The sequence below is a fragment of the Rhinatrema bivittatum genome, chromosome 2 (genome assembly GCF_901001135.1).
Source record: "Rhinatrema bivittatum chromosome 2, aRhiBiv1.1, whole genome shotgun sequence".
NCBI classification, from domain to species: Eukaryota; Metazoa; Chordata; class Amphibia; order Gymnophiona; family Rhinatrematidae; genus Rhinatrema; species Rhinatrema bivittatum.
The window spans coordinates 795,503,199-795,517,270 of record NC_042616.1 but is presented as its reverse complement, the minus strand read 5'-3'; the positions used below and the strand labels follow the sequence as shown (position 1 = coordinate 795,517,270).

General features: G+C 45.4%; 1 protein-coding gene across 4 annotated transcripts in view; it reads right to left on the bottom strand.

The window, feature by feature from the left end:
* DENND3 (DENN domain containing 3) overlaps nucleotides 1-14,072 on the bottom strand; it is a 235,872-nt gene that overhangs the window by 55,574 nt on the left and 166,226 nt on the right. For all 4 annotated transcript variants that reach the window (XR_003854950.1, XM_029592116.1, XM_029592114.1 and 1 more), the window contains 2 exons: nucleotides 10,791-10,961; nucleotides 8,946-9,075 (listed from right to left, as the gene is read on the bottom strand). Coding sequence is in view for 3 of the 4 variants with exons in the window: in XM_029592116.1 (XP_029447976.1) it covers nucleotides 8,946-9,075; nucleotides 10,791-10,961 (301 nt within the window). In the remaining variant the exon portion in view is untranslated. The remainder of the gene's footprint in view (nucleotides 1-8,945; nucleotides 9,076-10,790; nucleotides 10,962-14,072) is intronic.

The window sequence follows — 14,072 nt, the reverse complement described above, 5'->3', positions numbered from 1 at the left end:
ATGAACATAGTATCTTGAAACACCTTCATCCCAAGGGTACACATGGTCCTCTGATCCCTCCCAGGAGGCACAGAAGAGTGAGTCTGAGTACGCTTAGCCTTTTTGAGAGTGGATTCGACCACTACAGATTAGTGTAGCAGCTGGTGCTTGTCAAATCTGGAAACCTTATGGACAAGACAGACTTGGTCTGCCCTCCTATTTACAGGCGCCACAGAAAGGGAGTTCTCTTACATCATAAGAACATGCCATACTAGGTCAGACCAAGGGTCCATCAAGCCCAGCATCCTGTTTCCAACAGTGGCCAATCCAGGCCATAAGAACCTGGCAAGTACCCAAAAACTAAGTCTATTCCATGTTACCGTTGCTGGTAATAGCAGTGGCTATTTTCTAAGTCAACTTAATTAATAGCAGGTAATGGACTTCTCCTCCAAGAACTTATCCAATCCTTTTTTAAACACAGCTACACTGACTGAACTAACCACATCCTCTGGCAACAAATTCCAGAGTTTAATTGTGCGTTGAGTGAAAAAGAACTTTCTCGGATTAGTTTTAAATGTGCCACATGCTAATGTCATGGAGTGCCCCCTAGTCTATTATCTGAAAGAGTAAAGCAAGTGTTGCTTACCTGTAACAGGTGTACTCACAGGACCGCAGGATGTTAGTTCTCACATATGGGTGACATCACAGGATGGAGCCCTGTACGGAAAACTTTTCTGTCAAGTTTCTACAAAGCTTTGACTGACACTGGCACACTGAGTGCACTGAGCATGCTCAGCCTGCAATTATCCCTGTGATCCACAGGTGTCTCCCTCAGTCTCGTCTTATAGCTAAAAGCGCAAGCGAAACTAAAATAAAAGTAAAACGTATACAGACCCAACTCCGCAGGGTGGCGGGTGGGTTTCGTGAGGACTAACATCCTGCTGTCCTAGGAGAACACCTGTTACAGGTAAGCAACACTTGCTTTCTCACAGGACAAGCAGGATGGTAGTTCTCACATATCGGTGAGTACCGAGCTGAGGATGCCCGAGAGCGCACCAAATGCACACAATTCGTGCGAAAGGCGCAATGACAGGGGTGGAATTTGGAACGGAGGGCATCCTGAAACCCTTAACGGGTTGGTGGAATGATGTTGGGTAGTTAAACTGAAAAGAATAAGAGTAGACGGACTGGCCAAACATGGAGCATGCCGGCTAGTCGTATCTAAGCAATAATGGGCTGCGAAGGTATGGAGAGAACTCCAGGTTGCAGCCTGATAAATATGTATAAGCAGCAGCGGCCGAGGGGAAGCTATTAAGGCTGGGACGGACGCAACAGAGTGTGGTTACACTCAGTGTTGTAGTGGAATGTCTGCTTGTTGGTAGGAAAGATACACAACGTCAATTAGGAGGAATAGGTCTGTTTGCCCACTGGAACTCGCAGCTTGACTCTTGCCACAGAAGAAAAAAAGAGTTAGGTGGAATTCCTATGGAATGTAGTGCGATCTAGATAGAATGCAAGTGCACTATTACTGTCCAAGAAGTGGAAAAAACCCTCTCGCTTTGGTGAGAGAGAGGTGTTGGGAAAAATGGACATAGTATATTCTGAGTAAGGTGAGATGCTACGTCTACCTTAAGAAAGATATGAAGTTGAATACATAAAACCACTCGGTCATGGAGGAACGCAGGGTCAGATGAGTATGTAACAAGGTGTGTAACTCACTGACCCTGTTGGCAGAAATGACAATTATGAGGGAAAGAATTTCCCATGTCAAACTGTGAAATGAGAGGAATGGAAAGGCTCGAACTGAGAACATATGAGACTTATAAGGATAAGATATAGGCTCCATTCCATGACTAGTGAAAATAGAGGCGGCTTGATCAGTGGATAATCCATGGTAAGCTGACTCAGAAGGGGTTTACCGTTAATCGGGTATCCCCATTCCCAAATGATATACCAATTGGAACACAAGTGTACCTATGAGGAGGATGTCTGAGGAGCAGAATCCAAGGGAGCAAGAGAAAAGAGTGGTGTAGAAAAAGAAAAAGGGAAATACCCTTTTGTATGCGTCATGTGGTAAATCATGCCATTTTGAATGGTAGGATTTATGTGTGGAAGGTTTTGACAAGCTACCAGTGCCTGAGAACATCAGTGAGTCTACGATTTGTGACTGACTTGTGAGAAGGCGAATTGGTTACAGGTGTGATAGATTGAGAAGTATGGGAAGCATACTGGTCTCGGCCAGGATGTGGGTCTGAGGAACAGTGAACCCTGTCCCGGTTCAACATTAGAAGAGTGCTGGCTAAGAGAGGCAGCAGAAGAGACATTTAAGAGGCCCTTGATGGAAGAAATGTGTCCATGGGAATGCACTGGAAACATGTGTAGGGAGTAGAATCTGTGCACCGTATGGTTCGATTCGGACCCAGAGGGCAAGTTTGGTTGACCTCAGCGTTAGAAGATCTTTACCGCTACACATGTAGTCCGAGACCATTCGAGAGGATGGAAACCTACATGGAGAAGGTCTGCTAGTGCAGTCAGTAAATCTCTTAGATAAGTGGCCCGAGGATACATGGAGTGAGCAAGGGCCAAGGGTAGAGCTGCGCAGCTTCCTTGCAGAGCAGCTAAGAGGTTATGCGTTCTTGTGTGTTGAAAAGCACATTATCCCTATGCTGTCTGTCGGTATGCACAAAGATTTGTTGCAGAGGCAGTATTGGAAGGCATATGGGTATAATGCATGGCTACAAGCTTCAGGAAGTTCATGTGAAACTGTGCCTGGAGTGGAGTAGACGCATATTGGGTTGAGTAGCTTTCAGGTCAAACTTTACAACCCTGAGTAAATGCGAGCATGAGCAGCATCAGACTAGGTTTTGGTTCTAGATCTGCAATATGGATGAGGGACGAAAGCGGTTGAACAGCTTAGATACACTGATAATGGAATTTCACTGAATCTAACACAAAGCAGTTTTCTATGAGAAAAGTGCATAGTGAAAAAACCCCATGGCCCGACAATGAAGAATTGAGGAGGCTGAGATTATGGAAAATGCACGCAGGGACATGTAAGAATTTATTAGAATGTCTGCGCGTATGCAGGACAGGAAGGTCATTATGACTGTGGTGTCCAGAAGTGTTGTATAAGGGATTTATGGCAGTGACAGTAATCCCAGTTAGTAAATGTATAGTGAGTCATGAAGAAGTTCCAGGTGGACTGACTGTGGTTATGCAGCTGTCCATGCAAGGAAAAGCGTGAATGATGTTGCACTCCGCAGAGAAATAGCAGTCACCGATAGTGATTCAATGAATACCCCAGTTGGGATTGTAATATTGTTGACTCACCATGAAGCACATAGAAAGATTAGAGGTAACGTACTTACTGCGATATGGAAGCATGGTAACAAGAGATACCATTTTACCTGTGCCTTCTGAAGAAAGTTGGTATTTCTGAAGTCCAGGATGGGCAGAGAGTAACTACTTTCTGTTGAAAGAAAGAATAGTGTAATTAAAACTCCCCAACCCCCCCTCCCCCTCTGCGCTTTGTAGCGTCTGGGGGAGTGTACCGGGAACTTTGGTACAAGGTGGGGTGGCCGCTCTGATATCCGGCCAGTTGGGAGACCAGGAGGTGCTGATGTAATCTGGATATCTTCTAACGTCCCACGGGAGCGTGAGTGGTAAAGTCTTACCCGTATTTCTGTGGGCTGTACAAGGAGACATCGAGACCTGTCGTCAGGCTTCGAGGTGGACTTGCACTTGAGGCAGTATTTGCTGGATCTCGTGTTTAGCAGATCAGCGAATGCACCTGGAACTTTGGTTCTGAAGCAGAAACCAGAAGCCAGAGCATTAATCAGTACAGAGCCTCATTGCTGAAAATGGGAGGAAGCCCTGATGCAATCCCAAAGAAATGATAGAGAGGTTCTGCTGGCATTGTGGCTGACATAGCTGGCATAGCGATATGCGACACTAATACGGTTCTTGGAAGGTACATGACCTAGAACTTTTCGAACCATGTTGGCTCGAATTAGAGAACACATCTCAATGGGAATGCAGCAGAAGCGGGTACTTACCATCCGATGTGGATTGCCAAAGGACAAGCCGGTGAAGATTGCTGGCTCCATGGATTTCAGGAGTCATCGAGGGAGTAGACGCCCGTCTCAACTCTGATGCCTGGTATGGTGGTGCAGGTATAGAGGAGACAGGCTGAGCGTGGCTGGTACTACCACGGTAGTATTTTGTGGAGGGCCACAATCCCCCACCGATGTCGGTGGGGCACGACTTGTAACAGGGGAGCCAATTAACAGCTCGTGAACCTGGCCCTCGTTGCAGCGGCTCGATGTTTCGTGACGCCAGTGCAGAATTCTTCGGAACTCGTTCCGGTGTTTCTGAAGCACCAAGGACTGCCAATACTGTGCGGATCAGTGTCGATGGCAGTGGTGATGTTGCTCGACCCGAGCATTGTCCAGCATCGAGAAGGATAGCACGAATGTGCTGGATGGCGTCTGTGGCGGACGGTCACCGTGTCTGTGACTATGCATGCCACGGTGCTTGGCCCGGTCTTTCCCCAGCGCCGAGATGGATGCCCTCGCTGTCTTGGATGGCGACTGATGACAGATTGTCAGCATGCCTGCACTGCTCCTGGCACTATGTAGTGTCATAGGCTAATACGGGGCTTTAATAAGAACCCAAAGCATGGAGCACTGTGTTTAGGCGAGGGCATTATGCGGCGGTGCTATGTCGGTATTGATGGTGTCAATGGCGGCCGAAGCGGCCTAGAGGGTATCGTCAAAAATATATATGAAAAAAGGTCGATGACTCGGCCAGAGCAATGATTACAGTGACGGAAGCACTGACGGCATTGGCATAGGTATCTATGGGAACGATGTGGCATCGAATAATCGAAAAAACATTGTTGGCATCGGAAAAATGATATCTGCATTGACCCGGGTGTCGACCTGGGCATCGATGGAAGTGCCCCGGGTGACTGTGTCATCGACCCGGGCATGGATAGCACCGACAAGGCAAGATGTACGTCGATGGCATCCATCCGGGCAATGATGGCACCGATGAAACCCAAGGAAAATTCAGTGCCATGGATGAAAAACATGGATGGCATTGATAGAAACTATGCAGGAACCGATGGCATCAGTGTACCGTGGGGGGAGGGGTACCAAAGGCATCTAAGAATCCAGGACGGTCTGAAGTGGGTACCGACGGTAGCGATGGGAGCATCGACTGCGTGAGGGTGCCGAGGAAATCGAAGGACCTGAATCGACAGGGGCCCTGACGGCAACGGAAACCGTGGAAGTCCCTGTCCCACTAGCGCTAATAACCAGGCAGAGTGTCACAGATGGACACACTCAGGCTATGTGTGGCTAACTGAAAACATAGGGAGAGGAAAGGCCACAGTCTGTTGGCAGGCCAGGGAGGTGACAGGAACCGACCGAAAAAACAGGGCATAGTACTCACCGAGCGTTGAATAAACGTGCGCAAAGGGAGACTCATGCATGGAAAAGTGTTTGTGAAGTAAAAGTTTAAGTGTTTCCGTGTGGAAAAAGTATTAGAATTTCTCACAGAGCTCCTAACTGCTATGCTTACTGCAGAGCGGAAAAAAGAAGACTGAGGGAGACACCTGTGGCTCACAGGGATAACTGCAGGCTGAGCATGCTCAGTGCACTCAGTGTCCCAGTGTCAGTCAAAGCTTTGTAGAAACTTTGACAGAAAGGTTTTCTGTACAGGGATCCATCCTATGATGTCACCCATATGTGAGGACTACCATCCTGCTTGTCCTGTGAGAAATAACCGATTCACATCTACCCGTTCTAGACTTCTCATGATTTTAAACACCTCTATCATATCCCCCCTCAGTCGTCTCTTCTCCAAGCTGAAAAGTCCTAACCTCTTTAGTCTTTTCTCATAGGGGAGCTGTTCCATTCCCCTTATTTTGGTAGCCCTTCTCTGTACCTTCTATATCGCAATTATATCTTTTTTGAGATGCGGCGACCAGAATTGTACACAGTATTCAAGGTGCGGTCTTCACCATGGAGCGATACAGAGGCATTATGACATATTCCGTTTTATTCACCATTCACTAATAATTCCCAACATTCTGTTTGCTTTTTTGACTGTCGCAGCACACTGAACCGACGATTTCAATGTATTAGCCACTATGACGCCTAGATCTCTTTCTTGGGTAGTAGCACCTAACATGGAACCTAATATTGTGTAACTATAGCATGGGTTATTTTTCCCTATATGCATCACCTTGCACTTATCCACATTAAATTTCATCTGCCATTTTGATGCCCAATTTTCCAGTCTCACAAGCTCTTCCTGCAATTTATCACAATCTGCTTGTGATTTAACTACTCTGAACAATTTTGTAGCATCTGCAAATTTGATTAAATCACTTGTATTTCTTTCCAGATCATTTATAAATATTTTGAAAAGTAAGGGTCCCAATACAGATCCCTGTGGCACTCCACTGTCCACTCCCTTCCACTGAGAAAATTGTCCATTTAATCCTACTCTCTGTTTCCTGTCTTTTAGCCAGTTTGTAATCCACGAAAGGACATCTCCATCTATCCCATGATTTTTTACTTTTCCTAGAAGCCTCTCATGAGGAACTTTGTCAAACGCCTTCTGAAAATCCAAGTACACTACATCTACTGGTTTACCTTTATCCACATGTTTATTAACTCCTTCAAAAAAGTGAAGCAGATTTGTGAGGCAAGACTTGCCTTGGGTAAAGCCATACTGACTTTGTTCCATTAAACCATGTCTTTCTATATGTTCTATGATTTTGATGTTTAGAACACTTTCCACTATTTTTCCTGGCACTGAATTCAGGCTAACCGGTCTGTAGTTTCCCGGATCGCCCCTGGAGCCCTCTTTAAATATTGGAGTTACATTAGCTATCCTCCAGTCTTCAGGTACAATGGATGATTTTAATGATAGGTTACAAAATTTTACTAATAGGTCTGAAATTTCATTTTTTAGTTCCTTCAGAACTCTGGGGTGTATTCCATCTGTCCAGGTGATTTACTACTCTTCAGTTTGTCAATTCTCAATAGTACCATCCTCAATAGTAACTCCATAAGGATCTCATGCACTGGGATTGCCACCATCTCCTTAGGAGACTGCAAGTACTCGAGGATATCCAACATCTTATGTCTGGCAACCTCCTCTGTCAGTAAATTAAAGGGGATGGCCTCCGTCATCAGTCCGTCAAAACCTGCAAAGAAAAAGGTCTTCTGGAGGAAAGTTTGCTCTGCCAGCAGAAGGAGACGGTTCAGAGAGGAGGTCATCCAGTGCTTGTCATCCAAAGCCTCCACGTAATCTCCCCCTCAGGGATTAAGGGGGTCCTCCTCTCCATCATTAATAGGGAACGGATCCTGTGGCACTCTGTCCTCGGTCAGAGGTATGGATACCGGAACAAATGGTTGAGTGACCTGGACCCCAAGGTCGCATTAGTCTTCGGGAAAGCTTCCTCCTCCAAACCATAGACAACCACCAGACCAGGAGGCAGCAGCTTCGATGACCCGCCAAATGTCAACGCCACTGCAGGCACAGATAATGGTGACAGTGTCAGTAGTACTCCGATAAGCGATTGTACAGTGCTGAGCAGCAGCTTGCGAAGGTGCCGATTCAGGTACCATTGGTGCTCCGACACAGATGCCCTGCAGTGCCTTCTCCATGGCAAGCAGCACATGTTTCTCCAGTCCTCTTCAAAAATTGCTGATGCCAACACCAACTGGGAGCCAGAAGGAGTGATCAGATCCTTTTTGGAACCAAACGGAGGATTAGTGGCTGGCAAATGGACCAATGGAGTCAATGACAAACCCCTGTGAATCGTAGAGGACTGGCGCTCCTCACCCCAGGTCACTTTTGGGGCTTCACAGCCAAAATTGGAGAGTCTATGTGCATTGCTGATGCTTGGCATGGTCCTTCCCCGGTCGAAGACAATGAACCGAATGTCATTTTTAGCCTGGGGGAGCTGGGCCATGTTTGTCTCCAGATTCCCTGACAGCCATTGATACCAACGGAGCTGATGGCCCCACCCACATCGATAACTCGATGGTCATCGGTGCGGCTCTGAAGTCTCTCGATGTCTCTGATGTCTATGCATCAATCTTCCAGTGACTGACGAGTTGTTTCATCTTCTCCAACCAGGTCCGGCATCCTTTGGGGGTCATCTGTGTGCATTTGCAGCAACTCTGGGTGTTCTGCGATGTCCCCAAGCAGAAGACACATCTATCATGGGGATCCATGATAGTCATGGCCCTCACGCATTGGGGGATTGCTGGAATCCCAATGACATGGTATTGTAAACCAAAAGGGTCACAAGATCAATACTGATGGTGGTGGCCCTCCATGACCAACGGGCACCAAGCACACCACTGCCCTAGGGATATGAACACAAAAAAACCAGAGCAACATCAAATAAACCTATCTAGGGACATTTAAGAAAGAAGCCAAGGGACCCTGTGTCAACAAGAGCAATTTTGATGGTATTTTCTAACAAAAGAAAAAATTCCCATTAAATCCAGGAAAAAGTGAGTCTCAATTATCACAGGCTCTGTGGAAAAAGAAAAACTGAAGGGATGTCGCATGGACGCGTGGTATAATGCATTCTTGGGCATGCTCAAAGAGACTCAGTCACAGTTCTAGAAACTTTGACATATGTTTTCAGTGTCTGGTCCATCGGATGATGTCCCCATGTGTGAGGATTGCCATCCTGCTATCCTTGGAGAACGTTTTGTTGCATCATGATCTCTAGACTACTCAGAAACTTGTTTATAATGGAAGAAGGGGAGAGGAAGAAATATGAAAAACCTCTCAGGAACAGTAAAGAATGTTCAGCATCTCTTATCCTTCCTTGGCTAAACTCAGAAGAGCATGTAAACAAGGCTAAGCCATATGCCTGAGTAAGGCCAAAAGTACTGACAAAGAAATCCTACTAAACTGAATACATTACCTACCTTCATTCTTCATCTTGTCAAAATAAGAAAGTTTGGAGGCAGCATAAATAGCTTTTGTAGACTGCAGTGAGCCAACAACGGCATCCATTAGGAGGGCATTAGTCAGTGCTTCTTGAATATACTGAGGATCCTATGACAAAATAAACATTTCCAGAAAATATAATAAACATTTTTACATTGAGAAGAAGCTTTCTGACAACTACCTTCTGTCCTATAACCAGAGAGAAAGGCTAGATGAGCACTTTTTCAGATTACCTTACTAAAAGCAATCATAATCCTTTATTTTGGAAACAAAACGGTTATTTATGCAGTAAAACAGTTCAAAGGATGTAAAAGCTGAGCAACCTAGCCTTCTGTACTTGAAGTATTGCTGGACAATGCTGTAGAGATAGCTGCATCTTGCCAGTTACAAGGACAGAAATCATGTATTCATTACCATTTAAAACAGAATATGATGTATGTAGAAACAGCTGTTTTAATATTTTAAGTGAATTCTAATCCAAAAGCTTTAGAAATTTGAAATGATGCTAACAGACATATAAACTAAGAAGAATTCCCTTTAGACCCTTAGCCTGCATTGGATCTCAAATTATCCAGCATAGCCCTAAGAAAGTGGGGGGAAGGAGGATACCTCTAAGAAAAACGAAACAAAACAAAAAAATATATTGCTAGAAGATGCTACAAGGAACTTCATTCAGCGGAGATATTTAAACCTCTTGAATTTGCCATAAATATGCTGTACTATTCTATTACGTTATACTATTTCTGTATAGCAGCAGCAATGATTAACTGAAATGTTAAATCAATGATTCCCCTATCAGCAAAAACATACATATTGACCAGACAGCATGAGAAAGAAGTCCTGACCATTAATGCCTAGTTTGTCAAAATGGTGGAATTTGTCTTTGGATCAACTTGCCTCCCTTTAGATATGTCAGCTGTAAGTTGATACTCTTTAAAAAAAAAAATTGGCACATTGAAACATTTTATAAAAAATACTTAAGGTCTTATTAGTACAATACTTATTTTTATAGCACCATAAATAAACAAAGCATTGTACAATGATGATATGTATGCAAGTACAATAAGTGTCTTCCTCAAAGAGCTTAGAATGATAACTTTCCTAGTGGCACACGTGCCTCGGCGCATGTCCAACTGAGCGCGCACAATTTTAAGTGACCGTACCTAGCCATGTAAATCTCATTTCTAATTCATAAGTCAGGGTATTTTATAACTAGCACGTGTCCACACCATGACCATTTTCACTAGTTCATCCACCAGTTCACCCAGTGTTGAGCTTGGTCCTGCAAACCTCCCTAGTTTAATAGCCTGCACTACCCCCGTTCTTTTAAACCCTTCCAAACTTTTTTTTTTAAGTGGAAAAGGATTCCTCTGATTTTCAGCCTACTGCTCTAACCATTAGGCCAATCCTTCCCCTAAGAATGGGGTTTCAGGGAAATACACTAAGATAGCACAGGCCTAGGGACAAATCAATGCAGAACCTTAAGTAGAGAGAAAGATGTTGGCAAAAGTTAATAGCCGGGGGAGGGGGGGTTGATGGCTGGAACAGCAGAGCATAAGTTTCTCCTTCCTGGCCCTCCCAAAAAGATTAACTTCCAGAATGCAAGAAATAAAGAACAGAGATGACTTAGTAGCAGGGAAATGAGGGAAAAGTCAAAGATAAAATAGCAGTCAGGAAAATGGACAAGAGTGGTTTTGCGAATGCTATGAACCTAAAATATTTTACTTGCCCCATGCTCTGAAGAAAGTGTTTGGTGGCCCTGCCAACATTTGCTGAAACAGTAAAATTCTGAATTTATGGAAATACAAAGTTCAAATTGACACCTTATGATCATCAGCCATTTTCCTTCCGGCCCACATCTCTTTTACCATCAAGTGCCAAAGATCACACTCAGTTTTAAGATTTGCTTCAAAGACTTCCTTTCGTGATGAAGTTTTAATTCGAAGTGTTGGTATTCTCAGAACTAGGAAGGCTACCGTAGTAATTTTAACATCCTGAAAACAAAAAAGCAAAAATATTAAAAACACCAATAATGCTTTTTTTTTTTTTTTAGCTATAGTCTTATTTCCAGTTCCTTAGAAAGATATGCATAAATTGACAGAAGCATTCTGAACATGACCAAGTTATCAAGCCAAGCGAAAGGTATCAATTGGCTTGAGGAACTTTGAGATTTATTGTACTACATTGGTCTAAGCCTTATTCAGTTCTATGATACTCAAGTCATCTTCTTTCTTATAAACAATAAACAGCATAACAGTGAAAAGAGATAATAACATAAGAAAATGCCATACTGGGTCAGACCAAGGGTCCATCAAGCCCAGCATCCTGTTTCCAACAGTGGCCAATCCAGGCCATAAGAACCTGGCAAGTACCCAAAAACTAAGTCTATTCCTTGTAACCATTGCTAATGGCAGTGGCTATTCTCTAAGTAAACTTAATAGCAGGTAAAGCAAATGTTGCTTACCTGATGTAACAGGTGTTCTCACAGGACAGCAGGATGTTAGTCCTCACAAATGGGTGACATCGAGGATGGAGCCCACCACGGAAAACTTCTGTCAAAGTTTAATAGAACTTTGACTGGCCCCTACTGGGCATGCCCAGCAAGGCACTGACCCTGCAGCCAGCAGGGGTCTCCCTTCAGTCTGATTTTCAAAGCTACAGGCAGTGCCTAAAAAAGTAAAAACTAAAACGAACCCAACACCGCGGGGTGGCGGGCGGGTTTCGTGAGGACTAACATCCTGCTGTCCTGTGAGAACACCTGTTACATCAGGTAAGCAACATTTGCTTTCTCACAGGACAAGCAGGATGGTTGTCCTCACAAATGGGTGAGTACCGAGCTGAGGATGTCCTGGCTTGCACCAAATGCACCCAACGACGTGCAACAGGCACAACAACTGGGGTGGAATTTGGGAAAGGGCATCCGCACCCTACTGGGAAGGTGGAAGGGTGTTGGTACATCATGTTGGAAAAAGGTTATGCAAGACAGATTGGCCGAAGATGGAGTCCTGTCTTCCAGCTTTGTCCAAACAATAGTGGGCTGCAAAGGTATGGAGAGAACTCCAGGTTGCAGCCCTGCAGATGTCAGGAAGCGGCACCGATCGAAGGTGTGCTACTGAAGTCGCCATGGCCCTCACAGAGTGTGCTTTTACACGGTCTTGAAAAGGAATGCCAGCTTGCTGATAGCAAAAAGAAATGCAGTCCGCCAACCAGGAGGAAAGAGCCTGCTTACCCACAGGTTGTCCCAACTTGTTAGGATGGAAGGAGACAAACAATTGAGTGCTCTTCCTGTGAGCAACTGTACGGTCTAGATAAAACGCTAGAGCTCGTTTACAGTCTAGGGTATGCAGAGTCTGTTCCCCAGAGTTGGAATGGGGCCTGGGAAAAAAGATAGGTAGTATGATGGATTGATTGATATGAAATGCAGAAACTACCTTAGGTAAAAATTTAGGGTGAGTGCGGAGCACCGCCCTGTCTTGCAGGAGTTTAGTGTAAGGCGGATAGGTGACTAAGGCCTGTAACTCACTAACCCTGCGAGCTGAAGTGATAGCCAATAGGAATAATACTTTCCATGTGAGATACTTCAATTCACAGGAGTGCAGAGGTTCGAAAGGTGGTTTCATTAGACGACCAAGAACCAGATTAAGGTCCCAAGATGGGGCCGGAGGACGTAAGGGTGGCTTCAGATGGAGCAAGCCTTTAAGAAAGCGTGTCACCAGGGGTTGTACTGAAATAGGGACACCTTCTATACCTTTATGGAAGGCGGCTACCGCACTGACATGCATCCTAATGGAAGAGGTCTTTAGACCGGATTCTGATAGGTGCCATAAATAGTCCAAGAACTTAGAGATTGGACAGGAAAGGGGATCAAGGGACTGAGAAGTGCACCATGATGTGTACCTTTTCCATTTATATGAATAGGATCTTCTGGTGGAGGGCTTTCGTGAAGCTATCAGGACACGAGAAACCGAATCCGAAAGGTTAAAAGGCTGAAGGACTAACCTTTCAACATCCATGCCATCAGGGACAAGGCTTGGAGGTTGGGATGGAGGAGGCATCCGTTGTTTTGAGTGAGCAGATGCGGATCCGTTCCCAGAGGGATGTGCCTGCGGATGGAGAGATCCTGGAGTATGGGAAACCACACTTGGCGTGGCCAGTGAGGAGCTATCAGGATCATGGTTCCCCTGTCCTGGCGTAGCTTCACGAGAGTCCTTGACAGAAGAGGAAGTGGAGGGAATGCATAAAGCAGACCTGTCGTCCACTTGAGGGAGAAGGCATCCCTCGGCTGAGAGTGGTGGCTCCGAATGAGAGAGCAATAATTGTCCACTTTGTGGTTCTGAGGGGACGCAAAGAGGTCTATGCGGGGAAAACCCCACTTGTGAAACAGAGAGGTCACTACCAGAGGATCGAGTGACCACTCGTGTGGCTTGAAGACACGGCTCAGCTGGTCTGCCAATACATTGTCTACTCCCGGCAAGTAAGTGGCCCTGAGGTACATGGAATGGGAGAGGGCTTCTGCCCAAATCTGCGCAGCTTCCTGACACAGAAGGAAGGAGCCTGTGCCTCCCTGCTTGTTTATGTACCACATGGCCACTTGGTTGTCTGTCTGGATTAAGATTATCTGATCTGATAGATGATCTTTGAAAGTTCTGAGCACGTAGCGAATTGCTCGAAGTTCCAAGAAATTTATCTGGTATTCGGCTTCCACTGGCGACCACAACCCTTGGGTTTGTAATTCGTCCACATGGGCCCCCCAACCGATGTGGGAAGCATCGGTGGTTAGGATTACCTGTGGATCTGGGAGGAGAAAGGGTAAGCCCTGAAGGAGATTGACTTGAGTCGTCCACCAGGTTAAAGACAGGCGTAGCGCTTGTGTAACTGTGACGATGTAGGACAGAGGCTGGAAAGCTTGAAGCCATTGGTGTCGCAGAGTCCATTGCGTTACTCTCATGGCTAGTCGGGTCAAGGGAGTAACTTGAACCGAGGATGCCATGTGTCCTAGGAGGATGAGGAATTGGCGAGCTGTGGCAGTGTGTTGAGACTGGAGCTGGCGAGCTAGAGACATGAGAGTTTGGACTCGTTGAAGTGGAAGGTAGGCTTTTGCCTGT